At 35.8% G+C, this 26,200-nt stretch overlaps 1 protein-coding gene across 3 annotated transcripts in view; it reads left to right on the top strand.

Moving 5' to 3' along the window:
• ST7L (suppression of tumorigenicity 7 like) overlaps window positions 1–26,200 on the top strand; it is a 64,217-nt gene that overhangs the window by 4,787 nt on the left and 33,230 nt on the right. For all 3 annotated transcript variants that reach the window (XR_455897.3, XM_088154081.1, XM_007422690.4), the window contains exons 3-12: window positions 1,210–1,375; window positions 2,252–2,306; window positions 3,069–3,184; window positions 4,613–4,691; window positions 6,836–6,990; window positions 9,948–10,045; window positions 10,891–11,005; window positions 14,822–14,894; window positions 16,048–16,150; window positions 25,815–25,965. Coding sequence is in view for 2 of the 3 variants with exons in the window: in XM_088154081.1 (XP_088010207.1) it covers window positions 1,210–1,375; window positions 2,252–2,306; window positions 3,069–3,184; window positions 4,613–4,691; window positions 6,836–6,990; window positions 9,948–10,045; window positions 10,891–11,005; window positions 14,822–14,894; window positions 16,048–16,150; window positions 25,815–25,965 (1,111 nt within the window). In the remaining variant the exon portion in view is untranslated. The remainder of the gene's footprint in view (window positions 1–1,209; window positions 1,376–2,251; window positions 2,307–3,068; window positions 3,185–4,612; window positions 4,692–6,835; window positions 6,991–9,947; window positions 10,046–10,890; window positions 11,006–14,821; window positions 14,895–16,047; window positions 16,151–25,814; window positions 25,966–26,200) is intronic.

Genomic DNA, 26,200 nt, shown 5'->3' with positions numbered 1-26,200 from the left:
GCTGTTTGATAGAATAAGTTACAGTCTTGGAAGGAAAAAGTTTATAGAATTGTAAGAGACATTAATGAGAACATTTCTAACATGTTGCTTAAACTAAATAATCCTTTGTCTCCCCCCCACCTCCGGTTTTTCTTAATAAACGTTGCCTTATTATCATGACTGTGCTCATATGGTTGCACTGTAATACTCTTTGATGGGCAACCACAAAGATAGTGGAAATTCATCTGTGGGGAATTCTGCAAATTAAATGGCTTATGGTTTACTCATGCTGAGACTCATTTTGTGAAATGGAAAATTCTGAGATTCCTATGCAGCATAGTGCTCGTTGACCACTTGAATGTGAAGCCAACTATTGAATATATTTTCATTCTGACATGTAAAAAGAAAATTATTGTCTATTCATATGTTTTTAAGGCTTCAATAACACATGAAGAGCATAAATCCCAATTCAAATAATTTTCTTACTACTTCCTATACTATATTACACAAGGCGTTCTAGAACAATATTTGTATTAAAATGATATAGAAAAACAGTAGTATTAGTGCAATTGTTCCTTTAATCAAGAAATTAGAGGCTTATAATTATCTGTTCTAATCCTATATTTGTAAAACCAAGCTCCTTTAAATACACTGATTTTAGAATATACTGTTTTTCTGTCAGATTAGCTGTGTGGAAATTGTCAATTTTCTCTGTTGAAGGGAAAATAATACTACATATTTAACAGGCCTGTAGTTCTGTGGGAGTTTTGCATAACTGAGATTTTTGGTCCCATGTTTTCCAGTTTAGTGTAGTTGTTAAGGTACTGGCCTAGAAACCAGGAGACTGTGAGTTCTAGGCCTCCCTTAAGTATGATAGCCGGCTGGGTGACTTTGGGCCTGTCAGTTTCTCTCAGCCTAACCCACCTTACAAGGTTGTGGTTGTGGGGAAAATTGGAGGCAGAAGAATTAGGTGTGTTCACCACCTTGAGTTGACCAAAATGTATAAAAGGCAGGATAAAAATGTAGTAGTAGTAGTAGTAGTAATAATACATCCTGCAACAATACTTTTAACACTATCAAACAACAACATCTGCCTATCCTAGGTCCTTGGGAAGGACTCAGTAGGTGGATAAAAATGCCAAATCCAGTCTAAACTTCTGGCTGACTATGCGACCAATAACAACAACAATAAAAAATGCATTCTACATAATTTTCTGTTTCTTGTTCCAGATATTTGAATGGTGGTACTTCAGAAAATATGGCACGTCTTTTATTGAACAGGTTTCCGTGAGTCATTTGCGACCACTCATTGGAGGGGCAGAGAATGCTAGTTCTGCACAGGCAAATTTCTCTGCTGCTAGTGGAGAAAATGAAATGAACAGACAAAATCTGTCAGGTGATTGTTTCTAATACCTGGCATTCTGTAAACGTACTTAATAATAATTAGCCTATATATTTAAATAATATTGATTTTTATAAGGGGCATATGTGTATCTGTGCAATGAAAAGAAATATAGACTTAAGTTTTTGATTGGACAGTTGGTATCTGGTATCCTGAAAATCTTTTAATTGCCAAACAATCTGATTTATGAATCCATAATAGATGGTTTGTCTTTAGATCTTCCATTCTATTTACCTAAGCATCTATTTGTCACTTTCTGTTTTTGCATGTATTCCGCATTGAAGATCTTTCCTTTCTTGAAGGAGTGGATAATCATTCAAAATACAATTTGGAAAATCAGAAATAGGACAGATGTGCTTGTTCTTGTCACCTATAACTTCATTTTTGTCAATCTTCTGTTTAGCATTCATTCCCCATGATATCTGTATCTGTGAATAATTACTCATACTTGATTTTAGATCAGTGTGAGAAGCCCACCTCAGTCTTAGGCTTACACTCATTTGAAAGATAAAAGCCAGTTTGGTGTAGTGGTTAAAGGCACTAGGCTGGAAACTAGGAGACTGAATTCTAGGCATGAAGCCACCTGGGTGACCTTGGGCCAATCATTCTCAGCCTTAGGAAGAAGACAGTGGCAAACCACTTCAAAAAATATTGCCAAGAAAACTGCATGGACTTATCCAGTAAGTGACCAGGTGTCAAGACTGACTCAAAGGCACCCCAGTTTGAAGGACAAGTTCTACTCTTTTTACTGGGACCTAGTTCAGATGCAGTGATCTCCCATTTTCAGGCTTCATAATGCAGAGATAGCTCTATTAAGTAAGGGTAGTTCTAGATTAATTTTAAGATTAAGTTATCTTTTTTTTTAAACAGAGTGCAAAGTATGGAGAAATCCACTCAATCTCTTTAGAGGAGCAGAATATAACAGGTACTCAATGTTTGCATTCGTTTTATACATTATTTGTTTAAAACAATAAAAACTAAGGCACAAGTTAAAAATTATATCTAATCCTGAGTATATCCAAAGATATGGTGGATTATTGTTTGCACAGGTAATCATAATACAGATAATTCTTTTCTTTTCTTTTTTGGTGGAAATAATTGTTTTAATGGATACCATGAATTTATCATTTCTGAAGTATTATTAAAATTAATTGCCATCATGAACTCCAATGCACTTCTGTTCTGAAATCCCAGCTTGTTTGGAAACTTACAGTAAAGATTTACTCTAAGTCTCTCTATTCTTTCTTAAGTTACTATTTATTGAAGCTACATCATAAAAAGGCACACCAAAAAAAGAACAAGCTACTCAGTTAAACATACTTCTTACATCTCTGTTTCTTGTGTTAATAATTCCTTAAGGCTGAAGTACTATACATGCTTGAGAGCCAGTTTAGTGTAGGGGTTAAAGGCACTGGACTAGAAACTGAGTTCTAGTCCTGCCTTGGACACAAAGCCAGTGGGGTGATATTGGGCCAGTCACTCTTTCTCAGCCCTAGGAAGAAGGCAAACACTTCTGAAAATGTTGCCAAGAAAACTCTATGGATTATTCCATGTAACTACCTGGAGTCAGGATTGACTAGAAGGCATTAAAAAAATTAAAAACTACATTCACTTAGAAAGAAGCTAGTTCTGAATAGATATACATAGAATTATGGAATTAATGATACTCATTTTTTTTCTCTTGAAGATACACATGGGTGACAGGAAAGGAGCCACTAACATATTACGATATGAACTTATCTGCTCAGGATCATCAGAGTTTTTTCACCTGTGAAACAGACTCTCTTAGGCCTTCAGATGCAGGTATAATTTGTTTGCCTTTGTGAAAGGTGAAAAAGGTGAATAGGGATATATTTGATTTTTGTTGCTGAAAACACTTGTGATAGTGACTCTTATTCTTGTTAAGGTCTTCACTCCAGCCATAAATGTAGTGTAAGCATAAGTAGGGAAAACCTCAGAAGTAACTCCTCTGTTATAGTGTATTTACTGAATATCAAAATGTAGTCTCCATTCATTCTTTCCCAGTTTGTGCAAACTTCCATTTTATAATTGTGGATCGGTCTAGATGAGATGACTAGAGATCCATATTTTATATGCAAGTCAGGCTGAGCTAATCTTCTCTTTTTAGTAGAGAAGATTGTCTACTGTCTACTCTTGTCTGAATAGTAATCTTGAAATTAAATGTTCTTTTCAGTCTATATGATAGACTACTCTGTGGAGTTTGTGAAATAGAAATAGTAAGGGATGAACAAGTGTGCTTACTTATGAATGTCTTAAAAAATGAGACTGAGATTTTACAACATCTGATTGTGCTATATTTCTGTGGGAGTTATATATCAACTATTCCTTCTTAAAAAAAAAAAGGCAGTCAGTGTTGTATATCTAAGTTTCAGCAATTGATGCATTTATGCTTTCTAATTCATCTATCAGTCACAACTTGCTGTCTATAAGTTACTCTAATGATGTTTATTGCTAGAAGAGCAGGGTTTTGTTGTATGAATATTACCTCATTATCCAAGCCAAAGCTAACTTTTTACTTCCAAAAATTTTTTGCAGCATTTTCCACATTATTCTTGTTGGACAGTTGCATTTTTGTTTCCAAAGGAAACATATATGGTTTTTAAAAAATTTTATTGCTAAAATTAAGGAAGATCAGACATTCAGACTGCAATCTTGCATTTATTTATCTTGGAATTAGCCACATGGATCTTAGTACAATTGATCTTAATGTGATTTTCTTCTGATTAGGGCAGGTGTAGATATTTCTCTCAGATTACGATCTTTTGCTTATAACTTTTTCAGAATTAGAGCTATGTGTTTTTTTAAAAAATGAATTCAGCTATTGTATCATAGTAACGTACTAAGGATCTCTCTCACTTACCCTCGTATAAATAGCCTTAGTACCCAGCAGAAGAAAGAAACAAATTCTAGCCACCTAGTACAACCTGCCTCGTCTTTGGCAGGAGGAAAGCAGTAACTAGGGTCATTTGTAAAAAAAAAAAAAAAAATTGTGTATGTGTGTGGGGGTGTAATTGCCACTTTTGTATGTTTCTGTTATTCACTTTTTAAACATTTTCTTTCTTGTTAGGAAACATACATAAAATTCAGTTAGGCATTAATTTTCACAGAAATAGGTGATATTGTTCTCTTAAAGTCACTTTTATTTTTCTGGAATGTGCTTCTTGCATGAATATTAGTTTAATTTTTACACAAATTATTCTGTTTAAACAGTTATGCAGAAGGCATGGCGGGAAAGGAACCCTCAGGCCCGAATCAAAGCAGCGTATCAAGCTTTAGAATTAAATAATGAGTAAGTTTGTGTTCTCAGTCTAAACAGAATTGAATTAAAATTTCAGTTTGAATTAAAGCCATAAATATAATTTTGTATTAACTAGTTATATGATTAGCAGACTCAAATGATATGTCTTTTATTGTGTAATAATCATTCTTATTACTTGAAATTTCTCCCATGTTATTCAATCCTTTAAACAAGAAGACAGGAATATTTAGAGGTTGAACTCTTCGCATGAAGTGTGAAGATGCCAGATCTGTTTTTATGGTTCAGTTCTTAAAAAGAAAGGGCACAGTGGAAGTAAACTTGTGCTTCTGGATTATACTACTTTCAGTGAGCGAACTAGGAAAGTACATGCCTTATTGAGACTTACTGCAGGTTCTTAGTCTAGTCTCAGTTGTGCTCAGAATTTCATAGTAAAACAAAATGTGTTTGGATGGGAAGAAGGATTTCTCAGTCTAAAATAAATGTGACTGTTGCAGCCCTCCTCGGTAATAATTTAAATCTTAAATTAAATAAAGAATCAGAAAAGTCATAGTTTGCCTTTTTTGAAAGCTTTGAGAAATTTAGTGTTCTGATTCATATGTTTGAAGTGCAGCAGGTATTCCTATAGCACTGGGCTAGTACATTCCTTTGTCAATTATGTTTATGTCTGCATCTTCTGACACAGTTTATTTTTATGTGCATTTTATGATTTTATGCAACCAGTAGTACTTCCATTTTAATTTTTTCCATCTACTACAGATGGTCCTCACTTAATGACTACTTGTTCAGCAACCATTTGAACTTATGATGGTGCTGAACAAGTGATACCTACAACTGGTTCTTGTACTTACAAAATCGTGGCGTCCCTGCAGTCACATAATCACAATCCGGGTCCTCAGTGCCTGGCTCACAATTACAACGTCGCAGAATCCCACAGTCATGATTGCCATTTGTGACCTTCTTTGCTGGCTTCCTACAAACAAAGTCAATGTGGAAGTCAGCAGGAGGTGTCGAATGGCCACCATGTGACATCATGCTTTATAGCATGTGATTCGCTTAATGAAAGCAACTGGAAGTGCTGGCATTTCTGTCACTAAGCAGCGTGATCATGTGATGTCATGCTTTGTGACCACATTACTTAGCGATGGACATTCCATTTCAATTACCATCATTAAGTGAGGACTACCTGTAATTTATTTCAAGCCAAATAATAATATTAGGCTTTACGTAGAATAGAACACAATTTCATATTTGTATTCATCATGGTGCCACAAATACTTTTTATAGGCACTGATTTTTTAGTCTTACCTAAAATGGCCATCTAGAATGAGAATAATTTCTCATGTGTGGGATCAAATTGGAAGAATTATTTCCTTGATACCTTCAAAATAAGAATAACTATTAAATCAATCAAAGGTTACCATATTCAGCATTTTATGTTACAAAAGCTGAAAGATTCATCCAAATAATTCACAACACTCGGGGCAATAACTATCTTCCATTGGCTTTTTCTATTATCCGCATTTGGAGTGACTTTTTTGGGGGGATTGCATTCATACAATCATATCTCATAGAAGAGAATATATGTAGCTCAGGGTTGAACTGTGGGGTTCTTGGTGCTCTCTGAGCTTGGTTATTTGCTTTTGGACATTTCATTACCCGACTGGGTAACATCATCAGTGCTAGTGAGTGTGGGATTTGCTCTCTGTTTATATACAGTAGTTTGCAAGCTACTTTATATAAACAGGGAGCAAACCCCACACTCACCAGCACTGATGGCATTACCCAGTCGGGCAATGAAACATCTGTAAGCAAACAACCAAGCTCAGAGAGCGTCAAGGACTTCACAATAATATTTTAATCTTATTTGTACAGTATTTAATATTTGTAGCATGAACAATAAATTTTGGAAGCCTCTATTTAATTCAGTATAATTTCCAATTTCAGATAGGTGACTATGGTTATCAGCTTCAGAACAAGCCTGTCCATTAAATCATAGTTTGAAATATTGTTCATATGGCAGAATTGTTAATTATAGCTCCCTAGTTCAGGAAATGTTAGTTACTATTATTATAATATCCACATTCAAAATAAATCCGAAGCTAGTTTCTATTTGAATACCATTTCAAATGTATTGAAATACATATCAAATGTTTCATTTTTCCTTTTCCTTTCAGCTGTGCCACAGCATATATTCTTCTGGCTGAGGAAGAAGCAACTACTATTTTAGAAGCTGAAAAATATTTTAAACAGGCTCTGAGAGCAGGAGAAACAGTTTATAAAAAATCTCAGCATAGCAGTTCACAAAATCCACACCATGAGGCACAGATTAGTAAGTATTGTTGCACAAATTGTTTAAGATAAGTGGATTTGAGGTTAGTCTCACTGAAATCTTTAACAGAAATACTAGTGCTTTTTAAGTGATGCAGGGTTAAAACCGATATAACACAAAATTGTAAATCAGATTGATTACATTTTAATTGTACTGCAACAGAAAGCACTGATTTGACTGAGCAGCCTATGAAAGTCTATTTGTAAGGCACAGGTAGTCCTCGCTTAATGACCATTCGTTCAGCGACTGTTCGAAGTTACGAGGGCGCTGAATGAATGTTGCTTATGCCTGGTCCTGAAAGTTATGACCATTGGAGCACTCCTGTGGTCATGTGATCAAAATTTGGGCACTTGCAGCCCAACCATTTACGACTACAGGGCACACTTCTACGACCCCCTGCCTATCTCCCCCCATCTCTGCCCTTTTGACCCTCTGCACTCTGCAGCCCCTGCCGCCCCCAGCTGACTTTCACTGTCTTCTTGCTCTCGCTGCTGACAAAGCACACCTGGCCTGGCCTTCATGAGGTGGCTGCTGATCGAGCAAGATCTTCTTCCCAAGTTTGAATGTGGCGGTTTCCTCACAAGACCTCAGGAAGAAGGCCTTCTGTGGCCAGCAGCTGCCTCGTGAAGGGCCAGGCTGGGCATGCCTTAGCAGCAGCAGGAGCAAGAAGATGGAGGTCAGCCAGGGCAAGATCTCAGGTGGAATGCAGGGCGATGGGGGCCTCAGAATGCAGGGCGGCTGCGGTTGGGTCTTCAAGCTGCGCTGCTGGACAGGGGCAGCTGTGGTTTCATGATGTGCTACAGTGCGGAGCTGGGGCAGCTGTGCACTGCTGGGCTGGGGTGGCTGGGGCTTTGCGCCGTGCTACTGAGCTGGGCTGGGGCGGCTGGGGCTTCGTGCTGCTGGGCTGGGGTGGCTGGGGCTTTGCGCTGTTGGACTGGGCTGGGGCAGCTGCAGCTTCCTGCTGTTCTGTGGTACTGGGGCAGCCACTTGCATGCCTTCCTGCCCCCCAGCAGCAGCCACCCCAGCCTAGGACCTCCTCACAAGTTCTTGCCAGCTTCCCCATTGATTTTGCTTGTGGGAAGCCAGCAGAAAGTTGCAAGGAGGTCCTTGCTGAATGACCCACAATTCTCATTTAATGATTGCAACGTGGATTGCCAGAATTGCCAAAGTTAAGTGATGCGGTCATGTGACATCACGCTTTACTATCACATAGTTTAGCAGCGGAAATTCCAGTCCCAATTCCCAAGGGCTACTTGTAGTCAAAGTCAATACAGTGGACTTACTCCTAAGTAAGTATTTATGAGATTGCAACCTTAGTCCTGTGTTTCAAATGTTACAGTTTGCAATTGAAATTGTAACACTTACATGAAATAAAAGTTGTAGCCTAAAAAAGGTTCTCCCATGAATCGACACTACACTACAAGTAGATTTATAGCAGTGCTAAGGGTACTTCCACGTAAGGATTCTGTACCAGGTTGAAAGCAGGTCCAGACCTCTTTGTTCTTTTAATGCCATTGGTGCTGGAGAGCTAAATATGAAGATTTAAAATGAATTTCAGTCTGAATTGTAATGTTTGGAAGCTTTAAATATTATATATATATATATATATAAAAATGTTTATATATATTTAAAATTCCTCCAATGGGCTTCATTTGCCCATTGGAGGAATTCTTACTTCATTCCTATTGAGCTTTAGGTCCTGTAAGGAAACTGACAACTGGAGGCCTTTGCAAATAGCTCAAAGCAACTAAGCAAGTGCTTCATTAATTTTCCCTCTTCTTTTTATCATGGGACCAGGTGGAATGCAAAGTGCCAAGCTGTTGATTTTTTCCTCCTTTCCTCTTGTGTGAAATGAAGGTAAAAGGATTATTGTGCTGCATTATCTGTAGCAGTCTGGACAAGATAGTTTTGGTTTTTTTTACTCCTCTATTCTCAGCATTTGAAGTTTGTAGAAATGAAGTTAACCATCTACAAACACTTTGAACTGATAAGATTTTTTTATTTTTTTACTAAAGGCTTACCCCATTATTTGTCTGGAAAACTTCTTGCATCAGTTAACTTATAGCACCATGTGTAAGTCTGGAGAGTTCATTGAAATAAGCCAATTTTGGTTTTAATAATACATTGCCCTGCTATCACCAAAGAATTAACTAACTTAACTGTGTGTCAAAGTATGTGTTTATTGACTTTTTTTCTCACAATTATCCAGTCAGTGATCAGTAGGTCAAGATTACTATAGCCTTCTCTGTTTGTTTTCCTCTTCCTCTTAATGTTTTGTGCCATGGAATGCAGTATCTTCTGAGGTCACAAAAAGTTCTCAGTCTTCAATTATTGTTATAATGGAGAAACAAATATGTGCTGATACTATGATTTATTCTTTGGATGAGAGGTTGTTAGCAAGTTTCTGATTCCATAGCATTGAGTAGGAGGTTTAGCAACCCTTTGGATTTGCTATACTTCATATTGGGTCAGAGTCTCACATATCTGTTGTCTTTCCTTTTTCTTTCAAAGAATGTAATGTTCTCTTTATCTTGTACATCCAAATGGACACATGCTTACTGACAGAAATATTTCTTTTTGATAATACTCACTTATGCTTAATAAAGAATTACTTCCATCTTATGTGTGCCAGACAAGTTCATTGAATAATATCTTTAGGTTATACATATAAATATATTTGTATATGTATAACCTTTCTATAAAGCAGTAAAAATATATTTCTCCCTAATGTAATGGTATTCTGTTAGAGCCCCATGTACGGCGAGTATTAAAAATGAAAATAAAAACATGTTTTCATATTTACTCTCATTATATTGTCTGCATTTTATGCTTTTATGGTCAGTAAGTATCTTTATTCAGACAAAAAAAATGGATATACATATATAAATAAAACCTCAGACAAAATACAATATTTTTGATTTGATGTAACTTGATATATTAGATAAATCTCTTTTCAGGAAGAGATACCAATGTATTGGTTTATGTGAAAAGAAGACTAGCTATGTGTGCAAGGAAGCTTGGAAGAATTAAAGAAGCAGCAAAAATGATGAGGGATGTAAGTAAGATAGAAAAAAATTGATTATTTGTAGAGTAGAATTCAAAAAATAGTATTTTTTTACATTTTCTTCTCATTTAAGTGGTTTAATTTATTAGGAAAAATAGGATCTTTAGTGTACTGTGATTAAAAATTAATTATGATTATGATTTATATTTTAATTTGCATACTAAGGGCAAGTAAATTGAACTTAAAACATTTCCAGGATGATCAAATTAATCAGTTTTGAATATGAAACAGCTGCAATGAATTTGGAATAACAGTTTTTGAAATTATTTATTGTACTTCTGTCTGCCACAATCAAAATGACTGTCATCAGCTTACCGTCTACATAACTTAAAAACAGATTTTTGAATTCACAGTATTTTGCATACCACTATTGCATATGAATATTTTTTAAAAGTCATTATGAAGGTGGTGGCCTCTACCTTCTGATTTATTTGGATGATAAGGATTATCAGGACCCACTTCAGGACATCTCCATTCCAGGACTTGTCCAATTAGATGATGTTTGCTTGTTTTGAGAGCTGAGTTGGCTTTTTCTGACTTTGCCAGTTTAAATGAAACCAGATCACAGCTTATCTTTTCTCTTGTAATGGTTGAGCTTGTGTGCAGTACAGCTGTATGTTGGCAAGAACTATTGCCCTCTCTTGCTTCTCAGCTTCTGGCACTGAAAAAAAAACATTGCAAATTTGTGTTCTAACCCCAGGGATGTTTACTTCAGAGTGGATTTTACTGAATTTAGTGAATTAGCTATATATTCTTGATTTTGTTAAAGTCTTACAGTTGTTTTTACCAAGAAGTATAAATGGTCTTAAAAATATTTTCCTCTATCCTTTTTACAGTTAATGAAAGAATTTCCTGTCCTAAGTGTACTGAATATCCACGAAAACCTCCTAGAAACACTTCTGGAGCTACAGGCTTATGCTGATGTCCAGGCAGTTCTAGCAAAGTATGATGGTAAGAATGTATAATTATTTTTGCAGAGTATATGATAGTTTATGTGTCTGCATTAGAAACATTTATGAATCATTAGGTGTCCCTTCATTTTGTAATGTTAGGCTATTAAAAGTAATTATTGGAAAGGGCACAGTGGACTAGGTAGATCAATGGCGGGGAATTTCCAGCATCCCAGTCACTGGCAAAACTGCAAATAGCTGATGTGGAGTCATAAATAAACCCTTTCCAGCTCCTGGTGGTATATCAAGATGAAACAGGTTACTTGAAATGTAAAAAAACATCCTGTAAATGCTAAATAAGTACAGGTAGTCCTCAGAATATCACCATTTGTTCAGCAACCATTCAAAGTTACAACGGCGCTGAATGAATGGTACTTACAATAGGTATTCAGCGTTCCAGCTGTCACAGTGTCCCTGCGGTCACATGATTGTGATTTCCAATGTTCCCTGCCAACTTCCCACAAGCAAAGTCAATTGGGAAGCCAGGAAGAAGTCAGAAGTTGCAATCGCATGAGGTCCTCACTTAACAACAGCAACTGGGATTGCCGGAATTGCTGTTGCTAAGCAATGTGGTCATGTGATATCGTATTTTACAATCTCGTTGCTTAGTGACAGAAATTCCAGTCCCAATTGCTGTCATAAGCCAAGGACTACCTGTATTCTAAAATAAATTATTATGTTCCTGATTAAGTAAAAGGCAAAGAGCATTGCTCAGTGGGAAAGCATGTCCATAATGTATATTAAATTCAAGTCTCAATTTATAGTACCTCTGGCAAGCAGATAAACATGTTCTGAGATTCTGAAAAGCTGCTGCAATTCAGATAGGCTAGACTTACAATTTATTGGATTCTGTATTGTCCAACAATCTATAATAGCCTGGTTCACATAATAATAATCATTGGATTCTCAAATCACATTTTTCCAATAACCAAGCCCATTATGACAATGGAATATTAGCCATAGATATTATCCACCTTGTGTTTTGAAAAAATATTTTTTAAATTTAAAATGTTGACATTTTGCAAGATTACTGAAAATTTCTGAGGGGTATCCAGCACCTGAAAATATTACATATTCTTAGGCTAGTATTATTATGAACCAGGCCACTATTTGTCAGATCTCTTTATATTGCAAAAGAAGATTGAGTAATTAAGTGTTTCGATTAGCATGGAATGGTTTAGTAAAGCCTAAAGGAGGTTTTTAATGCCTTCATACTGAAGCACTGTGGCTCCTGTGCCTGAAACAGGAGCATGCATTTAGTGAGGGAAGAGAATGCATGTGACTGGGTTTTTGCACAGTGCAATTTTTTTTTGCTGTGTTTTGTTTTCTTTTTCTTTTTTCCAGTAAGCTTAAAATCTGGGTAGTCCCTGGTTAAGAACACCCAGGTTACAGATGACCCATAGTTAAGAACAGAGCCTATTGTAGCAAAATTTGAGTTAAATGCACAATGATTTGAGTTAAATACACAATGATTTGAGTTAAATACACAATGGTTCAAGTTAATTAACAATACTACTTATACAGTATTATACAGTATTAAACAATAATACTGTTCGGGCTTCCATACAAATTCGACTTAAGGGCAGACCTTGGGAATGGAACTCTTTCTTAAACTGGGGACTACCTGCATCTATTTTAATCTTGTGTTGCAGTGCCTTACAGGAGTAAGGCTGTAACCCCTTATGGCAAGGGTGGGTAATCTGCAGCCCCAGGATTTTTTTTTTTCCTGAACCTTAATGTTCCTTTCAGCCATGCTGCTGAATTTTGTTTGCATGACCAAAATTTAATGGTACAGTTTGGTGCCTTTTTTTTTTTTAAAGATATCCCTCCTCACACACACACCCCAAAAAAGAAAATTCTGGCCCTGTTCACGGTCCATAATTGCTCTATCCTACTGTAGTCCTTGGCAGCCCTTCAAAAGTTGTCCAGTCCTGCCTTGGAGAAAGGCTTGGTTCTGTCATAGCCACTGTATTTGCATTGGCTCCCAAGACTAGCAACTTTGAAAAATGAAGAGAAGTAGACAAAAGGCAAGAAACAATTGCCAAGACATACTTTTCTGGGAATTGTAAGTTCAGTTGTAAGGAAAGAAGCAATTAAGATATTTATTTGTGGGTTCAGTAGATAAGAGAAAGCAGTAAATAGTGGGAATGGGAGGGGTAGAAAGATCATGTAGGGGAGAAAATTAGGTGATGGTGACTGTTTGAAGTAGGGAAGGTTCTTGTGGGTATGTGAATATTGGGAACACTTACATATTTATGAAGCAAAAACACTGACTGTGTAGATCTTTAGTGTATATGAATTATCCAGAAGAATAAAAGTTATAGATAATATGAAGCTGTGAAGCAAGATAGTAATTCGCACTCATTAAAAGAATAGAATATAGATCATGCATTTTTTCATTGTTGTACCTATAAATCAAGTCATAACATCAAGGGAAATTTATTTTAAAACTATATATGGCCTACTATTGTAAAGCCCCTTCTCTTTGGGTAGATTACTTAAACATACCAAAAGCTCCTTAGGCCTACAGCTTTTGGGCTCTGAATTTTTGTTCTGAAATTCATTATTAATTATTACTATATTCATTGCTACTGCATTTATATCCTGACTTTTCTCTTGGGGGTTCAAGGTTGTATATAGTTTTTACTTCTACAACATGAACTGGTGAGATAGGTTAAACTGAGAAAGAATAACTGCTCAGAGTAACTCAGTGAGCTCTGTGGTCAACTGGAGACTTGAATCTCTTCAGTTCAAGACTGAGTGGCTGTGGTCTTTAGCCCCCCCCCCCCCGATCTTGTGATCTTCTGTCATTAGTTTTGGATGGGGTAACACTTCCCCAGACTTGGTGCACAATCTGGGAGTCCTCTGGGACTTATTCCTTGAGCAGTGGCAGCTGTGACCAGGGGGGGCTTTGTACAAATATATCTTGTGCACCACTTGTACCCATTCCTAGATTGGGAGGCACTGCTCATGGTCACTCATGCCCTAATCACCTACTAGTTGGACTACTGCAATGCACTCTACGTAAATCTACCTTTGAAAAGCATTCAGAAGCTTTAGCTGGTCCAGAATGATGCAACTCATGCAGTATTGGATGTACCCTGTAATGCTACTGCTGGATGAGCTGTGCTGGCTCCCAGTAGGCTTCCAGGTGTAATTCAGGGTACGTGGAGCCAGATTATTTTCATGATTGACAGTGCCCAATGGTTTCTGCCTGTCACACTAAATCCAGTAGAGTGGGCATGCTTTGGGTTCCTTTGGTAAAATAGTATTCCCTGGTGGGTCCTTGGAAGCCAGGCTTCTTGATTATAGTACCTGCCTTATGAAACAGCCTCATTCCAGAGATTTGGAAGGCCCCAACCCAGTTGATCTTTGGAAAGCCATGAAGACTTGACTTTTCCCTTAGGCCCTGGTACAGGGATGTTAATGGAGTTTGGTGCCTGTAGGGGGACATGTTGATAAGATGCTTTTTACAGTGGCCTAAACTTGATTTTTTAATGATTATGTCGTGTATTATGTTTTATCTTTTGTTCACCGCTCAGACTTCCATTGGTAGATGGGTAGCTATATAAATTTATTAAATAAATCAATCTCCCCAGCCCAAACCTAATATGTTAACTGCAACACTACCTTGGCTGTATATACTAAACATGGAAATATTGTATGAAGTATATGATTAATTTTTCTCCTTCAGATTTTAATCTTTCATATATCTAATATATAGATAATCCCCAGTATAAATTATTGTTCTCAGGGGGAACGATTTTAAAATGTTTCTTACTTTAGGATCTAAAGACAACAATTTATTGTTCCATAGATATCAGCCTTCCAAAATCAGCAGCAATATGTTACACAGCAGCACTCTTAAAAGCTAGAGCAGTTTCAGATAGGTAAGTGAAATATTTGAAAGGAATATTGATATACAGTAACACATTTTCATTGTTGTGTCCATTGAAAAGTCATGGCAGTTTTGTTTCCAGATTGATATAAAGGATAACATAAATCATTATTTGACTTCTATTGTCTGCTTTTTAAAAATTCAATATAGCAGTTACTATAGTTATTTACAAATGGTTCTATAATAATGGCTTTTCTATACGGCAAATCTTTGTCATTACAACTTTCTTTCCATATTGCTGCCAAACAGCAATTGAAATATAGAAATATGCAGTGTTTAGGCAGATGCATCCAGTTGTTGTCACATATAGCAGATACCCATACAAATTATTTTCCAAACAACCAGTTAGAAACCATAATATGGGAACTGACAAAGCCAATTACAAATATTTGGTTTTCTAGTTTCTTACTCTGAATTGCCAGTTGCCTTTCCCAGAGCTTTACCATTTTATTCAAGCCAAAGGCTACATTTAACCTTTGAGTGAAATGCTGGGAGCAGCATTCAAAAGGGGGTAAAAAGTAACAACATTAAATTGATTTGATTAAATGTAAATGTAAATAAAATTACTTAAATAGTTGATACACTCTCCATATATATAAAATTAAAATTCAGAGCAATTTTTGTAGGGCTTTGGAGGCGACACCTAAAATTTTGGGTGCCATTTTGCTTTCTAGGGATATAGCCAGATAGCTGAGACAATGTATAGTAATTAAAAATTAACTTTGATTTAGCTTTCCTGGCTAGCGCACTTCATATTCAGCTATATATTACATTTATTTATTCAATAACCCATTGAACAGCCAAAAATAGGTAGAATTGCAAAACACTTACCATACTTGACACACCACAATGACTGGATTCTTACAACATATTAAACCAAACAAACTTCAGTAATATTTTGTCTGAAGCAGTCTGTGAAGTGAGGAAAGCTTCATGCATCTGAGAAGCACATCCATTTTCATCTGACAAGTAGAAACAGTGCTTAGTTTTTTATTAGATTACAGTTTTCTGGTATAAGGATATTAACATTGCTAATTTGAACTTTTGCTCCCGTTATTTTCCCCTCATTGCTTTATCTTTTAAAATGCTAGATTATGGATTGCTTCTGTTTTTGTAACATAACAAACTTTTGAATGTTGCTGTAGGTTTTCTCCAGAAACAGCTTCTAGAAGGGGACTTAGCACAGCAGAAATTAATGCCGTAGAAGCAATACATAGAGCAGTTGAATTTAACCCTCATGTTCCAAAGGTAAGTGCATCCCTAATGATCCCTCATGTTCCCTAATAAGGTAAGCCAATTAAAATATTTATTTTACTGTTTTTCTGATCTGCTCTATTCATAAGGCTCTGAGTAGATTGCAATGCTTTAAAATTATTAAACAATAATAATAAATCACCTCTCCCCCAAGAAAGAAGTGCTGATTAAGTGCTAATAACACTTAACTAGTACTGAAGGCTTAGTGAAATAAAACTGTCTTCAATGATCTTCTAAATGACATAAGAATTTACCTGTGTGTTTTGTAGATTTTTCTAATCATTTCCCTACATAATATATTGAGTATGAAATATTACTAGGAAAACATGAATCTGTCATGTAGCAAAAAAACCAGTAGGAGAGTAACTGGAGTGGGTGAAAAGTCCCCTTCCACTGTTAATTTTGAAGGGTTTTTTTTTTCTGAAAACACTCTCTGATAATGAAAGTGAGCTTACGTGGAGAAGAGCCACTAAAGAGTTGTATGTTTGTGTAACTGTAACATATATATATCTGTAGAATTAAATAGAACTTGTATACATTTCATAGAAGGCATTCCCATCCATATCATCCCAAATATCTGAGAATAATGTTCACCCTTATAAAGCAAAGAAACATTTTTTATTGGATCCCTGAAAAGTTTTAGACTTGTTTATTACCAATCTGTCTGGTCAGTCTAGCTACTTGAAAAATTTCTAAGTCTTTCTGCCAAGGAACTCATCTCAGCTATAGGCAGAAAAATTAGAGGGGAAGAATGTTTTTGATTTATTCTCTTATCGTAACAACTCTTCAGACCTGCCTGAAAGGAAGGTTTACTGAGGAATTCCTTTTTGTAGCCATGCGGTCAATATCAATATCAAACCACATTTTAGTTTTGGAGTGATAGGAGGAGAGAGTAGCTATTGAGTAGCTGAGAGTAGCTTCCATTATAGTAGCTGCTTCTCCCGCCTCAATATCAGATTGCTCACAGAACCCGCTTATTCATAACAGTGCCAAAGTAATCCAATCCTTGCATTGGTAATCCCAGCCAGCTTAACAGGGAAAGCTACTCAGCTGATCAGGGATAAGCTGATAACAGATGGCAGCTTGACAGGATAGGAAGTCCACTTCCAAAACACATCAGTACAAAGAAATGTAGTCTCACTGTGAGTCAATGCTGCTGTTCAGCCAGCTGAAGTTGAAGGCTAAATGATTGACCATGAAAGCACTATCAGACTAAATGTGATGAAACCACTTACCAGCATAGACAACTTTACAACAAAGCCCATTAAAATCATTAGATCGAATCCAGGAGACAACTTGGGCAAAAAACAAGAGGAAGGAGGAGAACCACCATAATATACTCCCACGTTCAACCCCCTGAGGCAGTCCATGGTCAAAGATATTGAAGGCTATTGAATGATCAAGAAAGACCAGGATGGATGCATTCCTCCCATCTCAACTCCACCAAAGAGCATCAGCAGGCACAACCAATGATGTCCTAGTACTGTATCCCAGTCTAAAATCAGACTGGAAAGGGTCTAGATAATCTGCTTCCTCCTTTGGTCCTGACTGACTTCTATGGTTGGAGACAGGACAAAAGTTACCCAATTCTGTTGGATCAAGCAATGGCTTCTTGTGAGACAGTCCCCACTCTCAAGAATGCATTTACCACTGCATGGATCCATCCAATCTTAGTAGTTGTTCATCCTTCTTTGAGAACCATGTGAACAGAAAAACTGGAAGATTATCAGTTAGCATTATTTTGGACGGTTTCATTGGTAGGCAATAGTGCAATGTATAATGCAGAGTTTAGAGTTAAAAATTACTTCTCCAGGAAAGAAAAAATTGCTTTAGTATGCTTTAATTAGCTTTTCTCTCCCAATAATGCAGTTTAAGACTTTTTTTTTTTTGGTCTAATAGGTACTGAAAACTTTTTCTAAATTGTAGGATTTTATCCAGTTATGGATTAACTATATCAGATACGTTAAGGAATAAGAAACAGATGGATTTAGTTATTGTTGTTTCATCCTTTTGTTGTAACTGTGATATGCCAAATGAAAAGATTACCAAAATGAAATGGAAGTATTTTACATGCAATAGTTTTGATTATTCCTTGTGAGTGTAGAAGTTCTGCATGATAACTTGACTTTTGCTTTATGAGTAGACTAGTATCTTTTTTTCAAAGCAGAACACTGGCACTTTAAGATGTTTCTGTTCTTACTCTCCGCTGAATTTGTATGCTTACTGCTGTTCTGAATAGCAAGTCATAAATTAAAAGGTCTCCCTTTCCCTTCTAAATGTCTTAGATGCTTGCGAGGAGTGAACCACTATGAGCAGCTATAATGTTGAGAAGTTTCTAACCTGACATGTCCAAAGGGTTCAAAAGAGCATTGGTGCTAGGGCTTAGATCCCAACAGAGTTAAACAAGAATTGAAAGAAGCATTTGAAAATAATGCCACTTGGCACGAGGCTATCTAAGGATAGAAATGTTCTTTTTAAAAATATTTTTTCTTTTGGTGTGTTACTTGTTTTGGCTGAAAGTTGTTTCAGGCATTTTCCAAAGGAAAGACAGTTTGTTTTTTTAAAAAGGATGTGCCACCATGTGTTTGTTTTTCTCTCCTCATCATATGAATGTGTCAGGAAAGGGAATAGGAAGTTTGCATGTTTCTTTCAGTCTTTTTCTTCAGCCTTTTCCATCCCTGCTGCCCCCTTGCCATTCTAAGGTAAGTCAAGGCATTCGGGTTTCTTGTAGGTGAGTGAGAATGCAGGGAGCATGTATGGATCTTCCATTGTCCATGATGGTGAAGTAGGGATATGTCCATGAGTGAAAGAGAAATACAGCATGGTTATATTCCATAGGGTTCCTTGCAGCCAAGAGGCGGTGTGGCAGTAATTTGGTTTACATATAAATAGGATCCTTTTGTACCAATACATGAACCAAAATGCAGTTCATTTAATATTCACCCTCCGAAATGTTATACTTTTTTTAGTCAAAAAGTTTCCCAGAATATATGGCTATTGTACAAACTATACAGAAAAACCTACTCACAAAAAATGCAAAACTGTGTACAAATTTCATGTATTAGGAGAAATGTGCATGAGAAATCATGAATGATAGAACAAAACAAAGGTGTCCTTCACTGGTGAGTAAATGATGCCAAAAAATGTTTCTACAAATTGGCTACTTAACTCTTATAATCAATGCATTGGTACAGTGTTGTTACTGGGAATTTGGAGAGTGTGTAAGTCCTTATGTATATGAAAACTTTATCAGTAACTCTGCAGAAAGCAGAATTAAAGCAAATGTAGAAGCATTTGCTGATCTGACTTATGTAATGGTAATCTTTTCATGCAGATTAACAGAATAGTGTAAATATTAATATTATATAAGTAATAATATTACCATTTACAATCAAACACTCATTTTTAACTGACCTAGTCCTAACTCAGATTTCCAAGACTTAAACAATAACAGGAAAGCACCCTATTTCAAAAGTGCTGGCCTGTAATTCAGTAGTTAAACAAAAGCCTGTGCTTATTTCTTCAGCTTTTTGGAACATACATTTATAATTTTTTATAGCACTTTCAATCAATCCATTTACTTCTGGATATCTTTTTTTCAAAATGGCACCCTATAAAATCCATCAGGAGCATGGATACAAAGTTTGTGAAACTTTGTAAGGTGATGATGTGATGGAAAATAGCGTGGATGTAGAGGGTGAAAAGGAGCTATGGAAGATTAGGTGGGTAGGCAATTTGTAGTGGATGGTTGTGATAAGCTAGATGTACACACAGAAGGATTGAATAAGAAAGGATTTAAATTTAAGGAAAAATTGCCAGCTCAGGCAGAGTTGGCATGGGAATGAGAAATGGACCAGTATGCGGCCAGAGAATGGCAGATGTGGTCAAACAGCAAAGGTCCAGGGTTCTGGGATTGCTGTGGCTGCAAGGGATGGACCATGGGGGCAGGGGCTGCAATTAGAAGCTTGTTGGCTGGCCATAAAAAAGAAAGAGAAGGTAGCGGGATAATGGTGTGTAGTGGCGATGAGAAGACGACCTAGTAGGAACTGTGGCACTTGTTAAGAGAAGACAGGATGAAGATCCACAGATCTTGAGATAGGCAAACGGCACATGAGAGGCACTGTAGTTGGGTCTGCTGCCACCATTGGGTTTATTCTGTGGTTTTTACATCTTAATTAAATTGACATCCATTACCTTGGGTTGGGGGTGCCATGTTTTACCACAATAGTTGTTATTCAACCAGTAACATATCCAACATGCAGACTATTTAAATTGGAAATTTCTGAGTGATGAGAATAATAATGAAAAACTAATAAATGTGGTGCTAATATTCAGATATATCTATTTCACCTTTAGATCAAGAGCTCAAAGCAACATTGATAATCATAGGTGGTTTTTGTGACATAAGAACCATTTGACTTGAAAATTTAGTGTTTTATTTTGATGTGATAGAGGAACAACTCTTAATGTTTGATGGGATGGATGAGTAAGACCTAAATAGGAAGCTTGAAGAACGAATTCCTAGCACACACAGGAACGGAACATTTTAGAAGATCATAACAATCTGATTTTCATTCGGTAATAATTGGAGAATAACCTTTCTGTGCTCTCCCAGACTAAGACTAAGTCTGTATTGAAATAATCAGAAAAATTGTTATAGTTCTAAGTGAAAGAAAATGCATAAACTCTGTATAACAAAGTTTTTTTTTCTGAGCAAAATAACTGAAACATAACTAACATATTCCTTAGCATGTAAGAATTGCCAATTATTCTGTCACATAATAACTATTTTTGCTTTTCATATATCCTTGTTATTGCTGTGTGCCATATAACTGAATTATTGCTATTGATTAACCTGCAATAACTTGATACATTTGAGTGAAAGAATATTTTGGCAATCAGATTTTTTTTACATTACATTTATATTAAGTATATATATTGTGAGTACAAGACTCCAAGATGCATTTAAACCATAAAAAGGAACAACCCGTTCCAAAGAAGATCTGTATGCATCCAGTTACTTGTCCAGACTATAGCTGGGCATCAGGGGATTCTTCATCGGTAGTCCTAAATAGATTTGATAATTTATGTATTTCTGACACATCACATAGGGTTTTCCCCCCCCAAAACTATCAATATCCTGATTAGTTTCAGCCTGATTTTTAACATTTTTCAATGCCTGAATGATTTGCATAGATGCAATCAACCTTCTCATGTCTCAGAAATTAAAAAATTATGCTCTGTTATTTTCTTCAATGAGGTACTTTTAAGTAATGATTGTGACAGAACTTAAGCTTAAATTAATTTCTTGGCAACACTATGGAAAAAAGTATACAATTCACTTCTTTTGGCTATACTTTTTGTGACCCTACTTAGTGTTATGAGGTCACCCAAAGACAGCTGGATGCTGCCACCTAGCTGGGCAAGACTAACTTACTTCCAAGGATGGTAATGCATTTCAAAGTCATAGTTTTGCAACTATATCTGTCTGTGTTAATGATTTAAATATCAATAATACTATTTATTAAACAGGTAATAATGTTATAATTTATAGCAATTCATTTTTAAATTATCAGTCACAGACCACAGAAGTGATTCACTCAAATTCCCAAACTCTTAAAGAAATACTGAAATCATTACAGCATAATTTTGCTGCAAAGCCTGCATCAGACATAAGAAAAAAAATGAATGATTTGTATGTATGAACACACAAGTGGTCAAGATAACTCTAAATCCCAATAACTATTGTTGAATATCATTATCGTGAAAAAGTATTCTTTCTGTCAGTGGAACCTCCATGGTTATCCCTTTATGTAAAGCAAAGGATGTTATCCTTAGTCTGTGTAAGGGAAATATATGTCATTTAAATACATTCATTATTCTTAATTATTTTTCTTACAATGAGCATACTTAGAATACTTAGATTTATTCTAATATATAGAAGTGTCAGTTTGTCAAATAGTAACCTAGAAATAATTGTGAAACTAGGTTTTCTAAATTGATATAACTGTCTAATGATTTTTAATTTTTTACCCATGTCCATCATTGTACTTCCAAATAATTTTAAGAAGCTTATTCCAACAGTCATTGTTTAGTAATATTATGTAACAATTAAAGCCTTTCTATTAAAATCTGTATTACCCAGTGTAAAAAAACAGAATGAGAAACTTCCTGCCCAATTCATCTTTTCCCTAAATAAATGTGTATAATTGGAACTTCAACTGGCCATTCCTACCACTGATAATATATTACCCGTGTAGCCTTAGTAATGGAAGGATGGCTTATCCCTGGACCTAATCCTCTTTTGATAATCAGGGTGTCCAAATGGTTCTTTCCTTGAAGGTTTGACTTTATCCATCTAGTCTTCTCTCTGCTTGATAGAATATGAATTGAGAGAGCTAATTGCTGAAGGATTTGCTGCTCTCCTGCATCAATGATCAAAAGCACAGCAAATTCATTTCAGGCAGTCTCAGTTGTTTCTTGCCTCTGCCTTTAGGGGGGAAGATTATGATGTATTATCATTATCTAGGAATTAGGTGTCTATCCAATTGCCTCAGAACTACTGTGCCTTTGAGAAGTTTAATATGCTTTGTTTTATGTACTTCTGACTGGCATCAAACATCTAGAAAACTAGTGTGTCATATTAACAGTTTTATATTCTTGTCTAGTAATACTTTCAGATTTCATTCTTTGTATTATATGTTAAGGGGTTGTAGAAAATAGTGTGCCAGAGTTTTTAGAATCGCTGTTATCTTTGATGAAAATAATCTAAGATTTTAGCATGCATTGTATATTCAGCTTTACTATGTTTATGATCAATGTGAATAATCGTTGAGTTTCTATGCATTCTTGTGGTTGCACAAATGTTGATGCCAAACATCACAGAAATGTTTCCAGTTAATGGGTGTTCAGTTTAATAATGAAATATTCATTTGAAAGAGTAAATGTTTGTTCTAGACATGGTATTTTTTCCAATATCAAGTACTTTAAAAAATCATAGCCAAAGTTAAAATCTGAGAGAAAAGATAGCAAGCTAGCACTGTAATCCTATGTATATCTGCAGAACTAAAAATAAGTTCATTGAGTAAAATGGGTGTTTCTTCCAGATAAGCATATATAATTGGCTAGAATACCTGTGGCTCTCCAGTTCTTAATAGCTATTTAAACTACATTATATAATCAAGTGTTTATAATAGATGGTTTGATAAGATGTCATTAATTTAGTTCAGAGTTGATAATTGTTGTAGCTTTCCCCCTTCTATTTATAAAGAAACACCAAGCTAATAATTTCACGGACTAAGAACAATCATGGCAGAGGTTGGATATTTGAAGCCACTTTCACACTATGGCAATGTGTGAATGATTCCTTACTGGTTAAAAAACTGGTCAAAGAGGATTAAATAGGATTAGTAAGAGTATTGCCCTCCCAGAAATAGCCTCAAGACACTAAGAGAAGAACCTAGTCAGGCAGTAAATGCTTTTGGTTTGACCAGGGCCATAACCTTGGCTACATTCCTTCAAGAATTGGAATGGAGAAAGTTAAATCCTCTAAACTGGATTAGTAAATAATCTCATTGTTTGTGGTATCTGCTGGAGTAAAGCAACCAGTTGGCTACATTCTTAGAGTTTTGTAGAGAGTTAACAGAAGCATTGGCCACAGTGATCAAATATGAACTTAAATTGGCTATAACTGAATGGAATGGGCTAATTCATAAATTGTAGATGTCAGTTAATTTAATGGTTCTAAATATTTGGACTTTCCTCAAGGAAATGTTTCACATACATAAAATATTTTCAGGGCATGACTGTAGTTTTTGGATGGCAAGAATCCAAAATAACACTGTGTTTTTCTGGAAGGAGATAGAATCTACTTGTGAATGACACTAACCACTAAGTATTTGGAAATAATTTATTATATGCAGTTATCTTCCTTTCTGCTTTAGGTTTAGAATCAATAATTCATTCAATAAAAATTTATCTTCAGTTGCAATACTAGGACAGAAGGAAGGACACTGCAGCAAAAGCAATACTATAGCCATTTTTAAATTTGCTGTGTTTTTTTTTTTCCAGTAAAGGGTCTTATTAGTGACTTTCATTTGAAACCTACTTGGTAATGGTAACTCCAGCTAAGATAAACAAGCACATCACTTTTCAGTTATATGTATAAAAGTATGAGATACTGTAATTTTGTAATACTTGTATTACACATCTCCTTCACTGTGGCTGCTTGAGCTGCTATCCTGTCTATTCTATTCTATACACAAGTCATTGTTTTATAAGAATTATGTTTTACCAGGATAATATTTTCTAATGGCACATAGTTTAAATCTTTATCAAACCTTTATTATATCTATAAGGTCAACAGTCAGAAAAAACTAAAGCAGGTAAAAATGAAAATATGTAAATCTAAAAAACAAAACAAAACCCAATTTGATGTAGTGGTTAAGGTGTTGGCCTACAAACCAGGAGACTGTGAGTTCTAGTCCTGCCTTAGGCATAGAAAACTGGCTGGGTGACTTTGGGCCAGTCACTCTCTCTCAGCCCAGCTCACCTCGCAGGGTTATTGTTGTGGGGAAAATAGGAGGAGGAAGGAGTTTTGGCATGTTTGCTGCCTTGAATTGTATATGAAAAAAAGGCAGGATAAAAATCTTAAAAAAAAAAAAAAGCTGGAAACCAATCAGTGACTCAAATATGCTATGTAAAGATATTTCTGGTGTCACTGAAATCTAATGGACAGAGCCTCTCCAGAGAGACTCCGACGGAGTGAAGCTTGCCAGTAACTCTTTTTAATCGGGTTAAAGATTGGGATCAACAAAACTTGTCATTAGTAGCATCTTCTCAGTTTGAATCTGGTACAGGGTAGTCCCTAGTTTAAGAACGAGTTCCATTCCCAAGGTCTGTCCTTAAGTTAAATTTGTTTGTAAGCCAGAACAGTATTATCATATAATACTGTATAAGTAGTATTGTGTAATTAACTCAAACCATTGTGTATTTAACTCAAATCATTTTGTATTTAACTCAAATTTTGCTACAGTAGGCTCCATTCTTAACTATGGATTGTCCATAAACTGGGCATTCTTAACCCAGGGGACTACCTGTATTTACTTCCAGGTAACATAACTTTCTTGTTGGATAAAGAATTGTCTGCAATTGAAAAAATAGGAAGGAAGATGAGAAAGTATAGAAGGCTTCTCATGGCTTTTGCTGAAGTGAGGAAGTAACTGACCTTTGGCTGCCAATGTGATTTTTATTGTGATTTGCGTTAGGTTGCTGGTCTTGAACTGCTTTATTTGAAAAACAAAGTACTGAGGATTACCATTAATGTGTAATTCAGTAATTGGATTATATTAATTAAAAGTTTTAAGTGGTGTTCCAAAAGTTGCTATATTCTACTTTGTCTAAATCATTAAACAAATTATTTTGCACAAACAAGCGTATTATAAGAATATTCACATTAAAATATCTACATTAAATTGATTTGGTCTTTCTCACTGTGAAAGATGCATAAAAACGTCTCTATAAAATATTTTATTACAACCATTGATTTCTCTTTCTGGTACAGAAATCAACATTAAATTAATTTTAAAATATTTACAAAGAAAATACTTGTGTGTAGCGGTCTATATAGTTTCACATCTCTTCGTACCTTTTCTTCCAGTACTTGCTAGAAATGAAAAGCTTAATTTTGCCTCCGGAGCATATTCTGAAGCGTGGGGACAGTGAAGCGGTGGCTTACGCATTCTTCCATCTTCAGCACTGGAAGCGAATAGAAGGGGCCCTTAACTTGCTGCACTGCACATGGGAAGGCAGTAAGTATTCTTCTGTCAGTAGTATGAACTTACTTTTTCACTAGCGTAACACTGTGCTCTGATACATTTTAGCAGTATCTGTGAATGGATCAGTTTGTTTTTATGGTACTAGATTACAGTTTAAAGCCATGATCTATTTGTGGTTTATAGTAAATGACAGCTTGATAGTAAACTATAGCTTGAAACCATGATCTGTTGTTGGCTTATTGATGGCAATTGTGCTTAGCATTACAAG

Source organism: Python bivittatus, unplaced genomic scaffold (assembly GCF_059951505.1).
Source record: "Python bivittatus isolate LINGU-HERP-01145 unplaced genomic scaffold, Pbiv_v1 ctg000700_np1212, whole genome shotgun sequence".
NCBI lineage: Eukaryota > Metazoa > Chordata > Lepidosauria > Squamata > Pythonidae > Python > Python bivittatus.
Note: the sequence above shows the minus strand (reverse complement) of the source record. Positions and strands in the feature narration are given on the sequence as shown.